The sequence below is a fragment of the Pseudonaja textilis genome, chromosome 3 (assembly GCF_049901715.1).
Source record: "Pseudonaja textilis isolate UNSWEBS1 chromosome 3, rPseTex1.2, whole genome shotgun sequence".
Lineage (NCBI taxonomy): Eukaryota > Metazoa > Chordata > Lepidosauria > Squamata > Elapidae > Pseudonaja > Pseudonaja textilis.
Genome location: NC_141992.1, coordinates 59226642 through 59253432, shown reverse-complemented (window position 1 = coordinate 59253432; position 26791 = coordinate 59226642). Strand labels below are relative to the sequence as shown.

Below are 26791 nucleotides of genomic sequence, written 5' to 3'. Positions count from 1 at the left end.
AACCTTATGTTTTAGGATATCAACTGTATCTGAACCTCTTTAGCAGGGTTAAATAATGCTTTGAGTATTAAATAATGCTTTGCTTTTAGTAGAAAAATAACTAATTCAGTCTTGTTTGTAAAAAAGGCAGGACAATCTTCGGGTAGTGGTGAGGTGTATAGGAATCATGTGGTAGCTAGTTTTAGCGTGATTGCTTCATCCTTCACCATGTAATAACATTGATCTGAAAACACTAAGTAGCCTGTTATTCGTGTCTAGAGCAGACTGTGAAAGGAATCATAATGTGAAATAACTGAATTCATACTTGTTGGTTAATATCTGCCATTATTTCCCTAGGAATGAAGCATGGTACACTTAAAAAGATAAATTTATCTATTTTCCATTTAAGTAGTTTTGTTCCTGATTACTGCTTGGGAAGACCTTTAGTCAAATTCTAATCAAGAAATGGTTTGATGAATAATAGCCTTTGCATTTTCAAAGCTCAGGGGGAGGGCAAGGGAGATGCATTTTCTTGTTGCTGAACACCAGTTCAAACCTGGCACCAATTATATCTAACAAATGCATTCAGTCTTCTAAGGAGGTACAAAAAAAATCTATCAATTTGAATGTTGTACTTCATTTAGGGTGGTGTTTTGAAGGGTACATCCATAAAGTAGGCAGGATTAGGACCCATTATGGGAACAGGGGTTAGGAGTTTCCAAAGGATGAAATGTGAAATGAACACTTGCAAAGCTTAAAAACTCATTTCACCCTTTAAACCCCCTTAAATTCCCCTGCATGCAAAAGTATCAAATTGTTGTCCTTTTTACCACTGTTCTGGGTGAGTTCTGGAGCTACAAACAGGGAGTTTCATACTGCCAGTCCAGGTTTCTTTTGTCACCATATTCAAATTGATGGAAAACTGCAAATGTTATACCCATAACATAATGATTGCTTTATGAAACATTTATTCTGTTTGAATACTGTATGTTTTTAGATTCCCTTCTTGGCTTTCATTGATCTTTCCAACAGTTGCTTTCAACCTTTGAAATGCCTTTCAGAATGTTTTTGCATTCTGATTAAGGTATTGGTGAGATTTAATAATCTATTTTTAAAATGCAGTCTCTTTAAATAGGTAATTTGCCCTTTTGCTAGATTTGCTGCCAAATGCAATAATAACAATATTTTAATTGAAGCATTGAAAACTGTCACACAAAAACCTGAGGTTTCAAACAGCTTTGTTTGCATTTTGGGATTCATTTATCCATATTTTCAATGCTTTTGATTTCCACTTGACTGTATTTTTGCATTTTTAATTCCACTGCTGTTCAGTTCCTCAAAACAGTTGTAGTCTTGCTCCAACAGAGATGAGAAAATTATGAGTACTCTCTAAGTGATTGGAAGTGGAAGAAGAAACTTAATTTACTAAAGTCATCTTTATACAATACAGGAAGTAGAAATAGTTCATTCACATTCAGGAGTAGCAGGTATTCGTGTACTACCATAGTTCCCCTTGTATTGTTTTGCATTGGTAGAGGGTGGACACTAGTTATGGAGGCTTCTTATAAGATTGAATCAGTGGTGGGATTCAAATTTTTTTACTACCGGTTCTGTGGGCGTGGCTTGGTGGGTGTGGCAGGGGAAGGATACTGTAAAATCTCCAGTCAGAGGTGGTATTTGCCGGTTCTCTGAACTATTCAAAATTTCCTCTACCGTTTCTCCAGAACTGGTCAGAACCTGCTAAGTATCACTTCTGGATTGAATAATGATGGACCTCATTTCTATGCACATTGATTTTTTTTCTCCCACCTAGACCACCATCTGAACCGTCTGTGCCACCCTAGACTGAGGAAACCCAAACTTAGAGACTGATAACAATTGAAACAGAAGAGAATACAGTACCAGAAAAGTTCGCAACAGAATACCCTATACTACCAGACTTGAGATTCGAGGTTTAGACAACTTTGAACTATGCCCCCTAAGATTGGGCTTAAGCATAGTACATAAAATCATATGTTACAATGTCTTGCCAGTTAATGAATATTTCATTCACCACAACAACACAAAAGCACACAACAGATATAAACTTAATGTAAACCACTCCAAACTTGATTGCAGGAAGTATGATTTCAGCAACAGAGTGGTCAATGTCTGGAACTCACTTCCTGATTCTGTTGTCACATGCTCAAACCCCCACTCCTTTGCCCTCAAACTAACCTCTATTGACCTCACCCCATCCCTAAGAGGTCTGTATGGGGTCCTATTGTCCCCAATTATTAGTTCCTATTTCTTGTATTTAAACTTATATTTATTCTTATTTCTATCATATTGTAAGCGTTTGACAAAATAAATAATAAATAAATAAATAAATAAAATAAGAATGTATGTAGTTCAGAGCTGAACTGTGGAGTTCTTGGTGGTCTCTGAGTTAGTTGTTTGCATGGAGATGTTTCATTAACCAACTAGATAACATCAGTGCTAATGACTGTGCTGTTTGCTCCTTGTTTATATACAGCATCTTCTCTTGCCAGTTGATGGGAGTTTGGTTTTCTTCATGGTAGTTCCTTGACTAGGGCATTGTTTTCTGCTTCATTGTTTGTCTGGTATTGATTCCCTGCTTATCTGGGTATTGGTTACTGGAAAGGATGTGTTCTGGCCTTAGTTTTTTAATTATTTCTTTTTAATTATTTTCATGACCCACTAGTCCCTATTTGGGTAGAGTCTGATCAACAGGATGGAGCTTAGCATTTATTGGCTCTTCCTGATGCCTACAGGAGTTCACAGCCAATATTTTTCTTTGCACCCTAGGAAACATGTGCTGCTACCTAGCATTGAACTCCCAACCTTCCAAGTGGGAAGCAAGCATCTTCACTCCTAGGCCATCACGTCACTCCTAATTATTTCTTTGAAATGGTGTCTAAATATAAGTTAGCATGGATATGATGATTAAAGCATAAAGTATTTTATGTATAAAATACATAATACTAACTATATAAAATATAGTTAATTTCAGATAACCCTTACTTTATTTTTCTCTCTGCTGCTATTTTTCTTCTTCTCATTTTTCCCCTTATCAAATAGTACAATTATGCAGGAAATATGGGGGGGGGGGAGAGAAACCATTTAATAGTAAATGGTCAGTGAGCAGGAAAGAAATAATCAACACAACAAATGAATAAAATAACTAAATTGCTAGCAACCCTGCCAGAACCTGCCAGAAGGTCAATGATCTTCATGTCAATTTCTTTAACCTTGCAAGTGAATTCTTGAAAAAAAGCAAAAAATAGTTTGAATTTTATTCATTTCTTAGACCTTAGGTATAACCTCTTTTTGGATGATCACTTTTAGCATGTATTGATTTGCTTATTATACTTACTATTCTTATTATTCTTTCAAGAATAAAACCTATTTGCTAACCTATTTATGGCAAGCCATAATTTAGTTTATGATCACCCTTATAAGCAAGTGAAAAAAATATTGACCTTAAGAATGATTTAACTCCAACTTGCCTTAAAAAGTGGCAAACTTAATCTAAGGAGATACTTTTGAAAGTGACCACAAAACCATTGAGATGAATGTTTAATTGGAATGCTCTTCCAATATGCTATTTTTATGAGAGCAAATATGGAGGAAGCATTTTGTAACTTTTTCATCCTCATAACAAATCAGGAAGGAACTGTGTTTAAAAGATGGTAAACAGATTAATTTGTACTTTTTCAGTTCTAATCCAGCTCCCAATTGGAATAAAAATGTGGGATAGTTTTGCTTTGAATGATATGCTAAATGATCCTATAGGAAACAAATCATCTGGTTTTCATTGAGAGTTCAGGCCCAGTCCTGGGACAGGAACAGCATTGATCAATGTCCCAGAATTTGATGAGTCCTCTGGGTGGATATTATTCCAGAGCATGGGCAAGAGTTGTTCAATTCCATCCCCCTCCCTTTGGGAGTTTGGACTCACATTCATTGACTACTATTGTTTCATAGGCACACATTCATTAGGATTGTTTCTGAAATTGTTTCTTACTATTGCAGGAAATTGGTTGTTGTTAATACTTTGAAATATATATTATATTGGTTTGTTAATATAGAAAATCATTCAGGATGGATAGATAGATGATAGATAGATAGATGTCCTGTTTATGAAGAGGCTCCTTTTTTGCTCCTGAGTGCCTACACTTCAATCTGCACAGATTATACAATAATAGCAGAAGGTATAAAAAGATTTGGGTTGTTACTTTATACAGAACATAAATCTTTGAATATGTCCAAATTCTCAAAGAACAATCATCCGGGCTAAATAAATTCAGGAAAAAAAATGTGTTTTATGAATGGGTCTTCTTGAGCCTTCTTTAATATCATCTTCCATTTGTCTTCTCAGATGAGATGAAACTGAAATTCACTTGACCTGGATCTTGTTTCTATAACCAAGAACTCAGTTATTGTTGAGCCATTTGTACCCACCTTTCTGTCTAACCTCCGGCCGGCCAGCATTAACAGTTGCAGAATGCATGGTTGCTATGAATATTCCATTGGAAAGGGTTTTATTTCAGTTTCTTGGAGCTTGCAGTTCTTTCTTTTCTTTTTAATAAAAAGATAGGCCACTGCAATCATAAATAAACAGATTTGACTAGAGCAGTTCAACGATTATGAATTCCATGTCATGACAATTGTATTGCACATCTAAAATGAACTTAAATCAAGAACAAATTAAATGCATACCAAGCACGGAAAAACCTGTTTACTTGTACTTATTGCCTAAGCTTTTTAAAAAGAAAAACAAAATTTACAAATGCTTACTTGAAGTAATGAAATAATAGAACCATTTATAAATAATTTCTAAAATAAAACCTATTAAATGTTCCCTTGTGATTTCTAGAATAGCTTATAAAGTAGAAAGTGAAAAATTACTTTACTGAAAGAGGAGGCAAAATAAATAGAAGGATTGACATGGCTTGAAGAGCAAATACAATCATAACTGCTTCAGATAATTTAACAAATATGCTTCAGAGTTCAGAACATCTTTATTCCCATTTTTGGGGGGCATTAGAGATATCCTTAAAGTCTTTTGTCAGAAGTCTTTTCGTAACAAAATCTTCACCAGCCCTTATTCTTTCTTCTGTAACTTTTCATACCATCCAATTAATTTTTGAATGACTTTGTAGTGCAGCCAAAACACAGAGACATTGCTTGGAATCACCCCTGGAAGCCACTGATAGAATTAGAGAAGTCACACTGGGAAACAGGGCTCATTTAACTACATCAGAAAAAAGTGAGTTTCAAGAGTCTTTACACTCTTGGGGATCATTGATTAGAACAAGGAACTGGAGGTGCAGTTAATTTATACTTTTCAGTTTCATCCCCTCTATCTGCCTCTGAAGAACCTCCCAGAAACAGATTAATCTACTTAATCAGGTCTCTGCAACATCTTCCTGTTTCTTTGCCATAAACAAAAATAATGGTTCCAACTTCACAAAGTTCTTCCCTGGCATTAGGGTAACTGTTTCTACAAAGTCAGGAAAAGCTATTCAGAGAAGATGAAACATTTCCAAGATCAAGGTAAAATTAGTGGTCTAAATGTAGAACAAAATACGCACCTGTGTTTTTATGTGTGTCTTCTTCATCCCTCCTGAAAGTGAAGATAATTTTCTACAGCTTTTTTTTTGTGGGGGGAGGCTATGGTGGGATTCAATTTTTTTTTACTACCGGTTCTGTGGGGGTGGCAGGGGAAGGATACTATAAAATCCCCATTCCCACCCCACTAACCTGCTTTCCAGCTCTGTTCTCCTGTGCAGAGCAACAAAAGAAGATCCAGCCAATTGTCTGGGACTAGGGAGGCAGAGAATAGATGGGGGTGGGGCCAGTCAGAGGTGGCTTTTGCCAGTTCTCCGAACTACTCAAAATTTCCACTACTGGAATAGAACTGGTCAGAACCTGCTGAATACCACCTCTGGGGGTGGGGGAAAAAATGAGATTGATTTCTCAATTTTTGTGAAGAGGATGTTTACTTTGCTTAACTGTACCAAGAGGCTGAGGATTCCCCCATCTCCCCCAGTTTCTTTAAACTTATAGAGGCAAAACAATGCTTCTGTCCATAGCATTTCAAGCCACAGTTGCAATTCTTGGGAAACTTCATGAGAATTATGCTATGTATAGTTAGACAGTTGTCTCAATGGTAAGCAAGAAAGGAGGAAAGAAGACAACCTTTTCTCCACCATAATGAAAATATCCATACACTCTGAAAGCCACTTTGACTGATTAATTATGTCAAACTCTTTATGCTTGGCCCATTTTAACTGTATCTAAACCTTTGTTTTATAACCTCATCATCATTACAATCAAATGCAAATATGGTAACCCTTTTAGCAGTTCTCTACTACAGACAGTCCTCAATGTACAACCACAATTGAGCCCAAAATTTCTAATGCTAAATGAAATATTTGTCAAGTGAATTTTGCCTGATTTCACAACTTTTCTTGCCATAGTTGTTAAGCAAGTTGTTAAGATAGTAACACAGTTGTTAACCGAATCTGGCTTCCCTGTTGACTTTGCTTGCCAGAAGGTCACAAAAGATGTTCACAGGACCCAGGTTCATAGCAGCTGTCATAAATATGAGTCAATTATCAAGCATTTTGATCACATGATCATGGGGATGATACAATGGTTGTAAGTGTGAAAAACGCTCATAAGTCACTTTTTTCAGTGCTGTTGTAACTTTGAATGTTCACTAAATAGAATGTTGTAAGTTAAGGACTACCTGTACTTTCTTATTTCACATAAAGCATGACAGAAGCTTCACACACTCATCTAGGCTAGTCACATACATTAGGCAGAACATCTATCTACTGCAGAACCATAAATCAACCATGCGTTATGTATCATAATCAGACCTCTTTTTCTCATCCTTTTGAATCAATTGACCTTTTGGCTGTTTTATTCCAGTCTTTAAAAGCCAGGTTTACATAAAATTTCTGCCTGGTATACATATCACCGGTTCTAACCTTTCCAGATTCACCATTTACAATTATTTAGAAAATAATATGAAATACTTATTATGTCCCAAGATAAAAATAAGAGTATATAAGTGAAGAGAAAGAATAACATGTTCTCCAGGTGGGAAACTAGGTTAAAAAGTAAATATCACTCAAGTCAAGCTTGACATCTGGTGATTAAATGGGCATGTCACCTGTCACATAATATTATATACAGGGAAGAGCTCATAGTAGTCTGAGAAGGTGGTTTTTTTTTATAACTTGCAGCATCATTGAGAAAATCTCCTTCACAGTCCAAGTCTTTGCTTGCATAAACAGCATTTTAATCCAATTTGCTATGGAAATCTTTATGATTTGAGTTATTGTGAACAGACAGCAAAGAAAGTACCACAACAAAGGAAATATGTTGCCAGACTTTGATAAAAATGTGAAACACTCACAGATTAGATAAGAATTTATGAATAGTCCCAGTTCCCCAACCACATATGAATTACCATAATGGAGAGTCTCTGAAAGGTGTCTCTTTATAGCGATATTTCAGAATTTAGTTCCACTCATAACTTTGAGGACCAATGATCAATTGCTGAATAATGATAATAATGGTGACTGTTATACCACTGGTTATCCATCTTCTTTAATTATATCCTCATTTTGCTTCACAGTTTCATGATATAGATAAATAACCTATTTTATTTAAAGTGCTTTGAATCAGACTTTTAGGCAGGATTTCCACCTTTTTATCTGTGGTATAATGAATTAAACTTTTCCCTTATTGGGTATTGATCACTGATTTGAAAATTATTTGTCTTGGCCCTCCCTTTCTGTTTCATGTGAGCTGTCCACTCTTTTTCCTTTTCTTGTGTTTCAGTGCTAATTAAATACTTACCCCATAATAATCATTGTGGGATATTCATATTGCAAAACAGCCTGGAGTGATTGCAACAATGCAATAAGCTGGCATATTACGGGGTCAACTTCTGTTATAAATTTATCAAATTAGGTTCTACTCTGGAGATGAAAGTGTTGACATAGAAAGAATATGGATTGTGTTACACCAGAGCAGCATGTCTTCTCAAATGGAGGCACATTTGGATGCATTTTAGGTTCCTTGTGGATTATTTTGGATTTATCCTGCATCATACAAGTAATCTTTGAAGCAAACAAACTCCTTTCTAATTTCATCTCTCCTTTTTATCTGCTAATTTCAAAATGGAAGGACTAAAATCTGTCCATGCAGCTACAGTTTTGAAAGATTCCGACTGGGAGAGTCCTGGCAGCCTAATCAGAGATGCTGTTAATGAGGTTCACCCTTAAGCAAACTGTGATTACACATGCAGCTTTCCAAGAGGCTGTCTTCTTGTTCAATAATGTTTTATCACCTGGCATTCAGTTGGACCATTCAGTCGTTTGGAATTTAACCACTTACTAGCCATTACATATTTATTTATTTATTTGTTTGTTTGTTTGTTTGTTTGTTTGTTTGTTTATTTATTTGATTTGTCAATCGCTTACAAGTTACAGGTGTAAGAATAAATGTAGTTTTGAATACATGAGATAGATACTTATAAGAAAAATAAAAAGAAACAATAGGACAGGGACGGTAGGCATGATTGGTGCGGTTATGCATGCCCCCTACAGGCCTCTTAGGAAGGGGATGAGATCAATAGTAGACAGTCTAAGGTTAAAGTTTTGGGGGTTTGGGGAAGAAACCACAGAGACAGGTAGGGTATTCCAGATGTTGAACACTCTGTTGCTGAAGTCGTATTTTCTGCAGTCAAGTTTGTTGCGATTAACCTTGAGTTTGTATCTGTTGTTTGCTCTTGTATTGTTATGATTGAAGCTGAACTATTTGTTTGCAGGTAGGACATTGCAATGTATGATTTTATATACTATATTTAGATCGGACTGAAGGTGGCGTAGTTCTAGGTTTTCTAGGTCTAGAGTTTCAAGTCTGGTGGCATAAGGTATTCTGCAATGAGTAGAGGAGCTGAGAACTCTTCTTGTGAAATATTTCTGGACTTTTTCAATTGTGTTAATATCAGATACATGATATGGGTTTCAGACTGATGAGCTGTATCTGCCAGTTGTAGTTTGAATTGAGGTAGTTAGGGGCGTGCGTGCCTAGTCTTGGGTGATGTGGATTGGTTGAAGTAGGGTTGGAATATTATTTTGAAAATGTGGGTCTTAACTCAAGAGGGTTATTTTTTCTAAATAAGCTTGAATTTTCTTGTCTGTAATCTGGAGTATTATCTCCAAAAGTGACAATGTGAATAGCAGATATCTTTCAGTTCATTATAGTCTGATAAAGAGGATAGGGCAGTTTGGATTTGTTTGAAATGGGTATCAGGTCATAGACTTGATAAAGTTCTTTTCACTGAGACAAAGATGTGAGAGAATTTTATGTGATGTAGCCTCAAAGCTCAGAAAAGCCTCTTCTGGAAAGTGGCTTGGAAGATATTAGAACTACTGGAGAACTACTTAAAAAGCAAAATGGTGTGAAACAAAAAAAAAAAACATTCTTTTTGCTGTTAGAAGACATGGAGAAGCATATTACTTCATGAAAAAATTTTTGGGGATTGGAAGTCACTCCAAGTTTCAAAGTGTTTACCACCCTATACTGTAATTATTAGCATTACCCCTTTTTCCTAACAATGTTAATGTTACCCTGATTTTTAAAGTAGAACAAATACAGAACCTAGGATTTGACTAATCCTGGTTCCACCCAAATATATTTTCCCACTAATTATTCCTTTATCCAGTATATGACAGCTGGGTTGGATCTATTGCTTTCCCCTTAAAGTCATTTTATATATCAAGCAGTCTTTCAGTGATTTAAAGTATTTTATTGCTGTATAATAATATAATATAATATAGTATAATATAGTATAATATAGTATAATATAGTATAATATAATATAATATAATATAATATAATATAATATAATATAATATAATATAATATAATATAATATAATATAATATATAATGTATATTTTATTTGTTTGATAAAACATTTTAGAATTATTCTCCATATTTTTGAAGCCAGATCCCTTCTCCAATGTGTCCCACATTTTAAAACATATACTGCCTCCTATGGGATTCCATTCAATTTTTGACTGGAAATATGAAAAACAGTGATAGCATTTCTATCAAAAGTTCCACCTTGTAAAATAAAATAAAGCAAGAAAAATTGTGATATTGTAAAGCTATGAGTCTTATTATGAAAAAGTCAGTATTTCCTCTTTCCTAAACAATTCATCAACCTCTGCTTTGTACTCACTATAAATACTATGCTTAATGTCATAACATGAAGCTTAATATTTGCTTATTTAAATAAACAAACTGTGAGATGAAAAGGATTTTTGATGCTTACATGAATGATTCAGTCTTGTGACATTACAAATGCTGTCCTTTCCTCCTTCCTTCCTTTGTTTTTATATGACTCTGTCAGTTTTCTCTTATTCATGTACTCTTCAGTTTGTTAAAGAAGTGCTTATGTTCAGCCTTTGGAAATCTGAAATTGATATTAGCCAGAAATACATTTCCACTTTTCAACCAGAATCCCATAGTTTATAAGAAACCTGTTATGATACAGCTCTGCAAATCATTATGAAATTAAGAAATGAAAGGTGTATGCTATTTTGAATACCCCCTGCCAAATGAGCTCAAAATAATTCTTCTTGGTATTCTCCGGCAGTACTTGCCAACACTGAACGCTCCTATGCAGATCAGGTACAGAAGTGGGAGAAAAATAACATGAAGGTGTAGTTCAGTTTATTTCAGTTTGGCTTTAGGAACAAGAAAGCTTCACTGCTTTGCAAAATATCTTCAAGAGACTGTATCACTCAGATCTTTATTAAAGCAAAACATTGCTTTATGTGCAGAGTTTTGGTAACTAGGAGTATATGAAGACTTGATTTAAAGGCAATGTAAATGAAACAACTCAATCAAATATTAATGGAATCAACACGTGAATTTTAAGATTCATCAAGACATTGCATGACCTGTTGGGTCATCGTTTCAGTTGTATTGTTATTCCAGAAGTTTTTATTTATCTAAACAGATCAATAGAATCACCACCATCATCATATCATCATCATTGTTGTTGCTGCTGTTGTTGTTTATCATGCAGGCAGCCACATATTCAGACTGTATCTGGCATTTTTATACACTCATTGAATCCTTCCCAAGGACCTAGGATGGGCAGATGCTGATGTTTGTTGATGTTAAAAATACCATTGCCAGATGTAAGCTGTTCCAAGTAAAGCTGTCTTTTTCAATTGACTGGTAGTGATTTAGTCTATGTTTAATGATGTTCAAGTGGTGCTTCAGTTGTTTTGGGATTGCACCCAAAGTGCCTATTACAATTGGTACTACCTTTCATTTCTTTTGCCACAATTGTTCTATTTATATTTGCAGGTATTTGTATTCTCCAATTCTTTCTCTTCACTTCTGCTATCTTCAGGTACTGCCAGGTCCACCATCCAGAAATTTTTGTCTTTCTTATCAATAATTGTTAAATCAGGGTTGTTATGTGGTAGGTTCCTGTCTGTTTGAATTCTAAAGTCCCAGAGCACTTCAGGTTTTTTTTTCCATTTTCTATTATTTTCTCTATTTTATGGTCTTACCAGTTCTTGCTTGCAGGCAAATGGTATTTCTTGCAAGTCTTCCAATCCACCATTGTTGCGACTTTGTCATACCATTGTTTGTAGTCAGCTTAGTGATCTTCTTGTAGTAGCTAACTAAGTGGTTCACTGTTACTTCAGCTTCTTTAGCAGAGGCAGCACTTGCTCTCTGTTGCTGTCTTCTCAGTTCTGGCTTTAAAGCCATTTGTTCTTAAGGCTTCATCTTTGGCAGCCAGAATTATGGTAGAACCTCTGGGCATGAATGCTTCTGTTCGTGGCCAATTTGGGTGATGACCAAAAGGTTTTACCTCTGGTCACGAATTGGTGCTCAGGTGACAACCAAAGGGTGGCAATTTGCCCTTCTGTGCTGATTTCCCCTGCCGTGCCACAGCATTTTGTTTTTTACGAGCATGCGCTTCCAATGATGTCAAAATCGGGTGATGACTGAATTCTTGGAATGGATTACGGATGTCACCTGAAGTTCATTGTAGCTCCCCTTTCTTTTCAACTTTCCTGCTTTTAAACATTGCCAGATCTTGTTATTATCTGATTTGCCTGCTTTTTTTTTTTAATGTACTGGCCATGGTCTTCTCATGTCTCTTTTCTGGTCTTCATTTGGTCCAGTATTCAGTCAACTTTCCTGGTATACTAGCTTCAGTGTATCTTCTTCAGTGCCCATAAGATATTCTTCCAATGCTTGTTTTTATTCCATAACTATCTGGTGCACTTGAACAATTCTTTGCCCACCCATTTTCATTGGCAAGTAGAGTCTGTCAACATCACTGTGAGGAAGAATGGCATGACTCATTGTCATTATTTTTCTAGTCTTCCTATCCGGGGCTTTTAGTTCTGCTTAGTCTGGTTGGACTAAGATTTTTACACTCTCTTGAGGTATTTACTTCTAACCCTTTTCTTGACTTCAGTATGCTTGCTGTTGTTTACATTTATATGCCACTCATCTTGCAGTTTGAGATGACCATGGATGAGCAAATAAGCTGTAGAAGGGAAAGCAATTTCTGACTTTCCCTTCCCTACTGACTCTGCTTGTGGAAAGAAAATTAATGGGGAAGCTGGCAGGGAAGGTTGCAGTTCGAGTAAGTGTCTCCTGTCCCTCTGTGCTCATGCCACATGACCATTCGTGCATCCTTGTGCCTGCTCCCCTTGCAACATTTTCCTGTACCTTCCCCACCCTGTGCTGTTTCCTTTCGCATCTTCCCTAACCTTCATCACCCTTCTCACTCACTCTGCCCCCCACTTGGCAGAAGGCATGTAACTGCCTCCTGCCCATGGACTTACAACTTCCTGCTGGCTTCCCCAGCGATTTTACTTGTGGGAACATGACAGGGAACATCTGCAGTTATGATCTAAACTTGATAATCACATTCCTTCCAATTTTCCTGTTGACTTCTAGGAAGCTGTCAGGCAGTGTTGGAAAAAAACCAATCATGTAAAAGTATGGCAGACTGAAATGTGAACTTTTTCAAAGTTCAATCCCACAAAAGCAATGAGCTCCAGAATTTGGACTCATTCTGTAAATTAGCCTATCAAGGTATATTAGTTCAAACATTATTGTTGTATAATGCACTGTTTCACCCAATTAAAGCTTATTAACAGACAAACAGACATGCAAGTTTTACTAGTAAATATATACTCACAGTCTTTTTTGTAGAATTGGATTTTTGCTTTCAGTTGCCATTTCCAATTGGAGTGAACTCTTCAAATTAAATTTGTATGGAATTGACACTGAAAATTAGAATTGGATATTTTCTGGTTCACATCTCTGTTGTGCTTATATTAGCTAAGCCTTTTCCCTTTTTTCTTCAGAAGAACAAGCCTGGGATATGGATTAATAGGAAATATATTTTGATTTTAGAAAATATTGTGGATGTTAATGTCAAACAAGTATGCAAGAGAACATCCCAGAAATGAATGCTGCTGCGATCTGTAAATTTTGCAGTAAAACATTTACATTCCTCATGTACATTTGTGAATTCTGTGGTGAAAAAGGCATAATTATATACTTAGCTATGGAGCTAAAAGACATTTATTAATGCAGATAAGTTTTACTTGTAACATTAAATTAATAGTTATTTGAATGCAGGAATGTTTCCATATGAATTATTTAAATCCTTATTCTCCTTTGACATAGATACAGTCTGAAGTGGACTGTAAAAAGAACATCTGGGTCTGTGCTTGAATAAACTGCTACTACTGGCTGAAATTACAATTCGTCTTTGCTGATTCCCTTAATTACTTATTTTTTTTCTTTGATTTTCTTTCTCTACTAACTAATTTGATGAGATGAGATTGGGCCTCCTTGTCAGACTCTCAACACAAAGACATGTTGTAGTTTTCTAATCTTTTGTAATAAAGTACAGTGATACATCAGTACTCATCTTTAATTGGTTCTTGGAGACACCATGAGTACCAAAAGTGATGAGTGCCAACCTACCACCTGACTTACCATGTGTCCCTTTGTTTCAGATGGCAAGAACTTCCTGCCCCCTTTCCTATGTCAGCGACCTTCCCATCATGGCCGACTTCCTGTCCACTCTCTATGATTGTTCTCCTCTTCTTTTTGTAGCAACTTTCCTAGCATGGCCAACTCCCTATCCATTTTCTATAGTTGTTCCCCTTTTCCTATTGTAGTGCATTGATTACCAGACAAACAATCAGTACTGGGACAATATTTTTGCATTAAAATGTGTTGAATACCAAATTTGACCAGTTTTGACGCAATTAAGTAGTGTGGTACCACTGAATTGGCTTTTCTGGCAGCATCTGGTACAGCTACATCCTTCATTAGCCTCTGGACATTCTGGGATTGATGTGTATTTGGGTTTGGTTATTAAGTGTGGCATAGAGTTCACTGTCCTTTATCCTTGTACAGTCCATTACAATGATAGATTGACAGATAACATGTTGCTATCATGTCATGGATTATGGCTGCTTTGTGAAGTCTATCAAAATTGGGGGGGAATCAACATTGTTCCACAGTTATTCAAAACTCCAAAAGAAGGCACCCTTCATATGGTCAATGTCTGGAACTCACTACTTGATTCTGTTGTCACATGCTCAAACCCCTACTCCTTTACCCTCAAACTAACCTCCATTGACCTCACCCCATTCCTAAGAGGTTTGTAAGGGGCACGCATAAGCGCACAATCGTGCTTAGCATCCCTGTCCTATTGTCCCCAATTATAAACTTAAACTTAAGTTTATTCTTATTTCTATTCTATTGTAGGCATTTGACAAAATAAATAAATAAATAAATAAAATATTATTCTTAACAATTGTGGGATGCCGCTGTCCATGTCTATTTTATAATTACTGTTTGGATTGAGCTGGGAGATTCCTTTTTGTCTATTGTTTATATATAATCAAGGCAGCCCCAGATGTGGAAAGAAAAAGCCAAAGTGGTTCCAGTTGGGCCAGCGACTCCAACTGAACCTAGGAACAAGATCAGGATTCTCTGCCCAGAAGAGTGCAGGTATTGCACAGAACCCACAATTCCCTAGAATACTGCAGCTACAGAAATAAATATTCTTTAAGCATCCTATGTCAGCTGATCTAGGATCAGGCATGGAATAGTTTCTTCAATGATACAAAAATGAAAATAGAAATGCTGCCTACTCTATAAGGACAACCTAAGTTTGACATTTAGCAAAAGCCCACCTCCTGACAGACATTTCTAGCCAATTAAAGTGAATTGAAGCACCTTATTGGGATCAACTTGACAGTTCATAGGGAAGTTAAACAAATAAAAGAAATCAAACTGAATGGCTGGAAGGCTTTAACTTAATCCTCACTACTGATAATATTTGGTTCCAAATTACATTGCTGAATGCATTTCAAACATTTCACAAAATATTCTAGGGTGCAGATGGAGTATCTCTACCATGACTGTTGGATTTAATATTACATTTCATATCTGGTTTATCATTTCCCCCTTTTGTCTCATTAAAAATTACATATATTAGTGACTTCGAGGAGTCTCTAGGGTCTGTGCTCAAGGATTCTGTGAGTGGCAATGATGTTGCCCTATGAAGAGGCTTAATTGATCCGTCTATTAATTTGATCTAGACATTTTCTGTCATTCAAAATTTTCATTAGCGCTCTAAGCATACATATTTTCCAGTAAACGTTTCACAAAATGTGTTAGTCTACATCAAATAAGTATTCTTTACTTGATAATAATTTAACCATACACTGAAAACTGGAATATATCCTCAGTAAGCTTATTCTGTATTATGATTCTAAGGAGGCTCATAAGTCTGATAGGTCATCATAACATCGTCTTTATTATATGAGCTTCCATTATAATTGCTTACACTTTGTAGAACACCATGCTGAGGTCAGTAGCTTGTAAGATGATGCAGCTGATCACAAAAAAAGCAAGGAAGGAAACTGTTACAAACACACACCAATGCACATAAAAACTTCCTGCCCACTTCAAGAAAAGGGAATAATAAATTGAAAGGACAGAGGCAGCTGAAGTAGGAAGGGAGGAAAAGAGTTTGAATCTCCACCCCTCGCCCAGCAAGTTATTAATTTCTACTCATTCTATAATGATTTTGGAATCCAGTGTACATTCTGGAAGTCATATTTATCCTGAGGTCCTGAACAAGAAATTAGTCTGGAACAGGAAACATGGCAGTTATTGTAAGCTAAGCAGTAGTCAGGAAGAGGAGGAGGAAAAGGGGGAGACAGACTTTTCACATTGATTCAAAATATATTAGAGGCAAGGGAAAACAATTTAGGGGGAAGGCAGTGAGGAAGAACATAGGAAAGAACAAGAACTATTTTGTGTACGTAGTTGGAAAGACAGGAATGGTACTGAGACGAGGTTAATTGAGGTCTTTAGTGCAGCTAAAATTCAGCTGTAGAAGCTAAGAGGATCTCGTAGACCACTGGTCCACGCCTTGCGAAGCCCCATCCACAGGGTGCAGACAGCAAGCAAAACCATAGCTCCTCCAGTCTGCGGAAAAGCCTTATTCTGTGGAACCAGTCCCTGGTGCCCAAAAGGTTGGGGGCCACTGTCATAGACCATGCAAAAGAGAACTACCTTGGCCTATTGCTAGAGAATTGTGCATATATGATGTAGAGATCCCAAGTTAAAGTGGTACTTTAAAGAGTCTAGAAATGAATAGATAATCAGTGAAGTTTGCATGTAATAATGCCTGGGTTTGTTTGTTTGTTTAATTTAGTATAGATGTTCTTATTAGGTATAGGCTGACATTATGGAAATAAAGTAGGCCACCTTGCTAAGTCCACTCCAGATGTGATGTTATTGTCTTGAGATCTGTGATTCTGGGACCATATGCAGGTGCACCCACAGATGGAAGTTAAGGAAATCAGGATGTTGGCAGCAACTATGTAATCAAATCCTTTGTCTGCAATACATATAAAAAGGGGAGAGCCTTTGATCACAAGTTCACAGCTGCCATTTTGTCTTTTTGACTTCTCCCTACAGATATACCTTCACTGAGCAGTGTTTTCAGTTTCATTGCATCTCTGTATACATGCCTGTAGTGGTATATGCATTAAATCTTATATTCAGATCCCTGCATTCAGATGCTGAATTCCTTCAGCCTTTTAAGATATAATTGGGGACCCATTCCGGGGTGCTACTCAGCTTTCGAATGATCCATTTATTTTTTTTCTTGCCATATTTACCATAGTACCTAGTAATGATGCTGAAAACTGAGATTGATTTTCCTGAGTTAGATATTGATACAAAGAATATAGAAATTTTAATTGGTGGTACTTATTCTATGATTATGCTAAATGCCTCTCTTTTTTTGGATACCCGAGGATTAATTGCATCAAAAAGAAACAAATGCCTTCGTTTCCTGTTAGTTCCAACTATGGAATCAAAGTACTTCTTGCTGATTGCAAAGTAATGTTGTATATGCTGCAAAATGAGACAATTCCACCCTGTGTAAACATGAGTTCTCCCCTAAGTTAAGAGAAGGAATAAGCAAGCACATGAGAGGAAGATAAACATTGCTACAGCTTTGTTTATAGTTAACAGGAGAAAATGGAAGCTTTTTTTGTGTTAAGTATCATATACTGTTTAAAGCTCATTCTACAAACTTCTACTCCACCATGTGGTCTTCAGCAGCTAATGCTGTTCTGTCCACTCTGCCTTTGTTTTATGAAATTGTCTTTTGTGAACTCTTTTAGATATATAATTTTACATAAGGAAAATGGTTGGCTAAAAAACAACCAAATGCCATGCCTCGTGTCTTGGGGATTTGAATTGCATAAAAGGCACAATGAAAAATCTAACCAAGAGACTTATTACTGAAATACCACTTAACTGCTGTGGTAAAAATCATTGTTTATTCTGTAGGAACTGAAGTAGAAGTTTACTTTTGGAACGTGGAGCAAAGCTAACTAGCTTGTTCATCACTTGCTTCTGAAAATCTCTTGGCAGTTCAGGAAAGAGGTAACAGGATATTCTCACAGATGGACTTTGGATGGTTTTAAAATGGTCTTACAATGGGGCTCCACTTCTGCTGGTTGCAATTAAAGCTTTTTATATACAATGCATAAGGCATGCTGTAGTAGCATTACTGGCTGCCTCTTTACAAGCAACTATCAGATCTCAGCAATGCTGTGAAAAGCACACAATAGCACTGGGATCCATTCCATATAGAGGTTCATTACAAATGATTTAAATCCCACTATAGTCTGGCTAAAGTAGTAAATAAAGAGACCACACAATAACAAGAAATTAGATGTGAATTTAACCTGAACACGTGACAACATCTGTGAAATAAAGTTGGGCAAGGCCTGCCTGACTTATTACAAGGCCAGATTCTCCACCTTGAAATTTCACTTTAATAACTCATCCCAACTCATCTGAATTCTAGCATGTCATTTTCAAAGTTTGGAGCCTTGGATTCTCATTATCTAGCCTGGAAAAAAAATGACTGTTTTGGTTTCATTACTTTTCCAAAACAGAGTATAATAGGATCTGCAGGAAATTTAGAACATTTTAAGTAGAGACATTGTGGCAAATTGAATAAAAGTCAGTGCAGGACATCTGAGCAACGTCCCTTTACATTTAAAAAAATCCATATAACATTTTTGTTTCAGCAGAACAGAATGAAATCTGCAGGGGAAATGCATTTTTTAAAAACTGTCAAAAAATTACTGTCTCTCTGAGTAGACTGGAATTAACTACTTGGGGTAGACTCTGGGGAGATTAATTCTCTATACAAATCTCCTAATTTCTTCACATAATTCTTTGTGAAAGAAAGCATTGTTGTTAAGACAGCCAGATGGTAAGACTTCCACAAAACTTCTTACAACTTCTAAGTGAATGCAGTGGAAATAATGAGACAAAGAAAAGGCTCAAATTTTAAAATCGCTCTTTTTGATGGGCAGTATCTTCTTTTCCATATAACACAACTACGTTTCTGAACTGCATATCAGAGCAGAGCTTATAAAGCAGAAGACTTTGAACCAAGAATAGGACAAGTGAATAAAGAAATATTCTATTTCTCTAGTGACCTTTGAACCAACACAGCCTTATTCACAGATTATTCATAGAAATGCAAGTGTGAGCTCTAGACATAGTGATTTGGGGACATGATTATATGATACAAATTGATGGAGCTGAGTTTCAGCCCTGGGTTCACTTGTCTGGAAAGTATTACAACTTTGATATGGACCAATAGGCAGGCATCTTGTGACCTTCCTATCCTTGAATAACATATCATTTACTAATGGCTGGTAGAAATTCAAAGAGATTGTGCAAAATGCATATTATTTCTGAGAGTGAATGTCAAAATAATCCCTGCTCTAAAGTGGCCAATGTCCCTGCAATCAATAGCTTCAGAAAAGATTATTACAAATAATAGATTGATGTTTTAATGAAGAAAATACTATACATAGTCTTATAGGTATTATTTTAGAATAGAATAGAATTCTTTATTGGCCAAGTGTGATTGGACACACAAGGAATTTGTCTTGGTGTAAATACTCTCACTATACATAAAGAAAAGGTACATTCATCAAGAATCATAAGGAACAATACAATCATAAGGTACAACATAGTCATAGGGTAATAGCAATCAAATCATACTAGGAAACAATCGATAAAAATCATAAGGATTCAAGCAACAAAAGTTACAGTCATACAATCATAAGTGGGAGGAGATGGGTGAAAGGAAGGATGGGAAGATTAATAGTAATAGTAATGCAGACTTAGTAAATAGTTTGACAATGTTGGAATTATTTGTTTAGCAGAGTGATGGCATTCGGGGAAAAAATTGTTCTTGTGTCTCGTTGTTTTGGTGTGCAGTGCTCTATAGCGTTGTTTTGAGGGTAGGAGTTGAAACAGTTTATTTCATTTTTATTTTCTTTTATTCCATCCAATGTCTTTTGCTACTATAAGTTATATATTTATCACCCATCCAGCAGAACTTGAAATACAGCAATATAGAGTTCTGTCCCCTTCAGAGAATATTGGGTGTCTTCCTTCCTCTGTCTCCTTATTTAGTTTGAAATTCCAAGCCTTAATACTAGTGCTGTTGTGGATTTGTACTTGGGGGTGGGTGGGGGTTGTAAGATATTATCTACGCATTCACCAGGTACTGATCCAATGAACTGGCATTTCCTCACAAAGCAGATGAAGAGTCTGTACAGGTTTTTTTGTAATAAATCATGGCCATGAAAAAGGATTTCTTTAAGTCCTTTAGTCCATTCTTCCCCATCTCACTCACTTTCAGGGAATAGGTCTATAAAAAACTCCTAAGGCATATAGTAGGTAGAAGAAATAAAAGGCAGGGGAATCAAAAGAAGAAAAGTCAGAGGTTCTGGTGATTTTCTGTTGATTGAATACTCTTGAAAGCCAGGCAGGATAGTAAGAAAAATAAGCAAACTAAAAATAAATCACATCTTCAGGCATGTTATTAGATCAACAATAGCAAGCAACTGAGGGTCCTTTCAAGAGAAAATGATACCTAGAGAGCGGAGTCTAAGAATTGCTTCTTACAGGGCATTTTATACATAAGTGCAGAGTATACATGCACCTTGTCACTGTACAAGATTGTTTCAGATGTAACTTTTGCAGTCATAGGTTCAACTCTTCTTCAATGTTCATTTATAACAATCTTAAAGGAATCTTACACCTGAAACAACAATATAACTTTCGTACTGTCACATTTGTACAATCTATTTATGCCTATGCAGAGTAGAAAGAAGCTTGAGGGCTGCATGGACACAAATCTATAGTTTTATGTTGGCTGATCATATCTTCTCTTAGTCTTCAGCATTACTAGATTTCTTCCTAAAATCCCAGTCACCAATCGGTTTTAGATCAGTAGAAGCCAGGGGTGGGATTCTACAGGTTTTCACCTATTCTCTAGAACTGGTTGTTAACATTCTAAGCAGTTTGGAGAACCGGTTGTTAGAAGAAATTACTGGTCTAATTCTCTAAGGAAGGCAGGAAGGAAACATTATGGTGTTGCTTACAGAAACTGCCTCTCCATTAACCCTTATTTACATTCTTGGCAGGACTAGACTTCCTGTCTTCAGGAACCTCTCTGGAGTTTTTTCCTCCTCCCTTGCTGGTACTTTGCTTGTGTGGAGTGACCATTCAAAGTTACAATGGCACTGAAAAAAGTGACTTATGACCATTTTTCACACTTACAACTGTTGCAGCATCCCCACAGTCATGAGAGCCCAGGCGAGGAGATGCGTGCCTCGATGTGAGTAATATTGAGTTGGCCACACCCACCAATAACATGATCACCAAGCCATGCCCACCAACTAAGCCATGCTCACAGAACTGGTTGCTAAAATATTTGAATCCCACCCCTCTATTAGAAAGCCTATCTTTCTAATCAGAGTCCAATATAAGAGTCCAAGAGTCTAATAAGAGTCCATAAAACTCTTTGTGAATACCATATTCAGGCTTCAAAAATTCATATGACCACTAGATAAGCAGTAAAGAGACAAAGATTCTATACCTATTGCCATTAAGTGGCCAATTTAATTTTTGCAATTTATTCTCTCAACTTTGGAGTGGCCTTGTGTGCATGTTTCTGATTTGAGAATAAACAGTAGTGCAATGCTGTTGGGACAAATCTTCCATGTTGATATAGCTGGGTGTTGACTTCCAGTTTCTACCCAGAATTATGGATTATTACCCCAGTGTTATAGGTTGGCCACTGATATTTAAACAGTAAAGTTTTCTACATGTATTCACAAATATATATTATTTCATTGTGTCTTCCTGTATGGTAAGTAGCTTTAATACTGCAACTTGAGGTTAAGCATTTTAATGAGGTATGAGTTGTTTTACAAACTATTTCCCATTCAGGAAGGCTTTCTTAATTGTTTTGTGGATTACAAACTGTTTAATTTTTCTTTTAATATTAATAAAATTAACAATAATTTTAATATTTGATATTGCTCTCTGTATTCACCATTTTCTCCTTCTAGCTGGACAATATGTTGGTTTATTCTCTCTTATTCCTGTATCAGCTTGTGGGATTCACTCCTTTTTTAATTTATATTTTATATAATATAATAATATAATGTAATGTAATATAATACAATGCAATGCAATGCAATACAATGCAATGCAATGCAATACAATACAATAAAATAAAATACAATATAATAGGATGACAATCAGAGAGATATACACATCATGCTAAGTCAAGATTAAACAAACAATGTTAATGTATTTTTGCAATGTGTAATTTGTAAACCATAATTTATAACTTAATGATTCCAGTCATTATGACTGAATTGACCAAGAGTGGTGAGCATAAGGCGTGACACAGTCAGCTTTGCACTATATCATGTACAATATGTTGGGATCTGATTGCCTGGTCTTTATTTTCATAGGTGTTCCTTGATGGGCTTTGATTTAAATCGGCACTGGGTAGATCCCTCTCCTTGGGCTCATCCTACACTGAATGGTGTAAAGCAACTAATTATTCAGATGCACAACAATCCGGTGAGTGGACAGTGGAAATATAAAATAACTTCTCTTTTATCCACCAATTGACAAATGTTGATTTAAGGTTGCTCTCAGTATTTGTGACAAGGATTCTGGATTTTTCATTGAACATGTTTTATAGAACCCTGCTGCTCTTTTGACTTTCCTGAGTCTTTCCATTATTATTTTTATTCCACTTTTCACCACAAGGAAACCCAGGCTCCTTTGAGTCAAGCTTGCTTTTTTGTGATTTCATGGACCCATCCATTTATTTTCTTAGCAATAATATGCAAGTCATTTGCCATTACTCTTTTCCATTTTTAAAAAAATATTCAGCCTACATCTGTGAGATTTGCTTACAGCCTCCATTTGGATACTAACCTAGTTCAGACCCTTCAAGATTCTTCAAGATAGACTAGGTGTTGTCCCTGTTCCAGACCAAAACAACATAAAAACTAGGGAGTGCAACAGTTGACAATCAAGCTTCTGTCTAAGGTTCCGTCTTAGGCCCAATACTCTTCAATATCTTCATTAAGAACTTAGATGAGGGAATAGAAGGGGAATTTACCAATTTTGCAGATGATACTAAGCTGACAGAAATAGCTAACACCCAAGGAGATAGGGTCAAGATCCAGATGGATCTTGACAGACTAGAACACTCTATCTGACAAAATGAAATTCAATGTAGAGAAAAGTAAAGCCTTACACTTAGGCAAGAAAAACCAAAAGTACACATATAAACTGGGTGAAACCAGGCTCAATAGCAGTAACTGTGAGAGGGATCTTGGAGTCTTAGTGGACAACTAGCTAAATATGAACCAGCAGTGTGAAGCAGCAGCCAAAAAAGCTAATGCAACCTTAAGTTGCATTAACAGAGGGATACAATCGAGATCAAGTGAGGTACTAATACCACTCTATAAAGCTTTAGTGAGACCACACCTAGAGTGGTACATCCAGTTTTGATCACCACATTATAAAAAAGATGTTGAGACTCTAGAAAGCGTACAGAGAAGAGCAACCAGGATGATTAGGGGACCGGAGACTAACACATATAAAGAACGGTTACAGGAACTGGGCTTGGCTAGTCTAGTAAAGAGAAGGACCAGGGGAGACATGATAGCAGTCTTCCAATATTTGAGGGGCTGCCACAGAGAGGATGAGGTCAAGCTATTTTCTAAAGCACCTGTAGGCCAGACAAGGAATAATGGATGGAAACTGAACAAGGAAAGATTTAACCTGGAAATAAGGAGAAACTTTCTGACAGTGAGAACAATCAACCAATGTAACAGTTTGCCCTCAGAAGTTGTGGGAGCATCATCACTTGAGACTTTCAAGAAGAGATTGGAATGCCATTTGTCAGAAATGGTGTAGGGTCTCCCGCTTGGGCAGGGGGTTGGACTAGATGACCTACAAGGTCCTCCCAACTCTGATTATCTGTTAATCTCTTATTAGAAGCTCAATTAAAAGGCAGACCAAAGGCAGCCTGGTATTGGGGCAGTTGTTATCTTACATATACCCAAGAGGACAGGCAAATCTTCCATGGATGTTTAAAACAAGGCAGCGGGAGAGAGTAGTGATCCTCTTGGGACGCCCAAGCTTTTCAGGAGGAGAGCTACATTTGTAACTTGACTGAAAGACTGACTCCACAAAGAGGACATGTCAAAATAAAGAAACTAGTTGAACCAGCATTTTTAAAAAAGAGTATCATCTTAATTTATTTAAATTAATTACTTTTATAGATGATAACTCCCCAGGTATTTCAGGCTTTCCCTCTCTTTCATGTCACATACATGACATATTTGCGATAATTCACTAATATGCCAGATTCTGCAAGAATATTTGTTATACATTACATCGAATATTTATTATACTAATACTTTCACAATTTTAGGGCACCACCTTCAATAATTATTGCCTCAAAGAAAATAGCTGTTTCCATCCTATTTCAGCAAGTGTTGGAAAGCAACTTGGTTAGCCTGAGAATAGATACATAACGACAGCAGTTAATACATGATCTGAATTCAACATAGTTGATTTAATAATATTCTAGTTGTAGTGGGCACTGGGTCACTGTGAGAGGAATAGCTTTAGTGAAACAGGTAGTCCTTGACTTATAACAGTTCATTTAATGACCTTCAAAATTACAACAGCCCTGAAAAAAGTGACTTACGACCATTTTTTACACTTACGACCGCTGCAGCATCCCCATAGTCACATGATCAGAATTCAGATGCTTGGCAACTGGCTCATATTTATGATGGTTGCAGTTCCCTGGTGTTACGTGCTCAACTTTTGTGACTTTCTAGCAACAGAACTTAATGGGAAGCCAGATTCACTTAAAAACTTAACAATTGCAATGATTCACTTAACAACAATGGCAAGAAAAGTTGTAAAATGGAGCAAAACCCACTTAACAAATGATTCACTTAACAACGTGAATTTTGGGCTCAATCTTCAATCAGAACAGGGTTGGAAGGGATCTTGGAGATCTTTCTAGCCATTCTCAAGCAGGAGATTCTATACCATATCAGACAAGTGGCTGTCCAGTCTTTTCTTTAAAACCTGCAGTGTTGGAGCGCCCAGAACTTCTCGTGGCAAGCAGTTCCACTGGTTAATTGTCCTCACTGTTAGGAAGTTTCTCCTTAATTCCAGGTTGCTTCTCTCCTTGAGTAGTTTCCATCCATTGTTTTTTGTCTTGCTTTCTGATGCTTTGGAAAATAAATTGACCCCCTCCTCTTTGTGACAGCCCCTCAAATACTGGAATGCTGCTATCATGTCACCTCTAACCCATTTTTTTTTCCTCTAGATTGTCGAGGACTAATTGTACAATATCAAACAATGTTATTTAGTGGTATGTTAAGGGAATGTTGCTATATGAAATTTGAAAACTGAAGAAAAATGGCATTTGCAAACATTATTTAAACAGTTATAGATATCATTCATTCACACATGCAACCAGGGGTGGGTTTCTACCGGTTCTGTCCACCTCTGTAGAACCGGTAGCTCTAAAGAGCAGCAGACATAGAACCGGTTCTATGTCTGCTGATGTTTTTGCCCACCCGCCCATCCGGGCTCTTACCTGATTTTTATTTCCTGATTTTTCAACTTCAGCTGTCGAACGAGGCACAGCTGCAGTTAAAAAAGCAGGAAAAGAGGGCTGTTTCAAAGGCTGCTTCTCTGCACGCAGCGTGCTGATGACAATTTACAGGCACACAGCTCGCAGCATGCAGGGAAGTACATCATAAATCACTGAACCTCGTAAATTCTGAACCGGTAGTTAACCCTGTTGTATCCCACCCCTGCATGCAACCCCTAGATGCAGTTGCTGCTAATCTAGGAAAATGGATTAAGAAAAGAGGAAGAGTAGAAGACAGACATTTAGTGAATATATGGCATCGAAGTCCAAAAGGTTTACTGAGTACATGACCTAAGAAAAACCTATTTTCACAAAAAGAAGTCAATTTGAAAATATAACATAAGTAACAGCATTTACTAAGGAGGGTATTTGGATTTGATAGAAGGCTCTTGTTGAATAAAAATATCTATATTCCATTTCTCAGTGACAGCTTTTCCTTTCAGGGAATGATAGCATATTGAAGCACATGTTGCTATTCCATTTTTTCATGTGTATGTGTCTGTGCTAGATATTACTGCATCTGATTATACATACACACAATGTAAGTAAACAAACACATATGGTTAATTTTGTGGCTGTTCCAGAAATAGAGATTGCTGTTTATTGTTAAGATGGCAGAGCTGCAGTGCAAATATGGGGCTAGCGCTAAGGGCATAAGAATCTAGGGACATTTAAAAAAAAAGTCAAGGTGGCAGCTGCAACCACATATTAAAAGGAAGCAGAACTTCCATTTGTGGTTGCAAGTACTAACCTGACTTTATTGAGCCTCTCCACAAAGGCCCTTGATTAAGAGACTAGAGAACAATAAATGAAATGAAGCAGAGTAAGGACAGCAGAAGTACATCATTTTTGTCAGGTCAAGGAGCACAAATTGCATGGTGTTCCAAAGATCACATTCCCCTAAATTGTGGTGCACTGTTTATGTTTAAACTTAATTATAATCAAATAAACTAAATATAGTAAATGTGATTTAAATTCCCCCCCACCCCCCAGTTTGTTCAATAATTTCCCCCTTCTGCAATATTAAATCTGGTGGTTATGTTTGAGAACATTAGTAGAGGTACTGCAGTTGCTCTTATGCTTTGCAGGGGGGTTG

General features: G+C 36.6%; 1 protein-coding gene across 1 annotated transcript in view; it reads left to right on the top strand.

The window, feature by feature from the left end:
- Nucleotides 1-26791, top strand: part of BEND5 (BEN domain containing 5) — an 862462-nt gene that overhangs the window by 692232 nt on the left and 143439 nt on the right. Inside the window, exon 9 of the mRNA XM_087929892.1 lies at nucleotides 22466-22577. Within this exon, the coding sequence (XP_087786018.1) occupies nucleotides 22466-22577 (112 nt within the window). The remainder of the gene's footprint in view (nucleotides 1-22465; nucleotides 22578-26791) is intronic.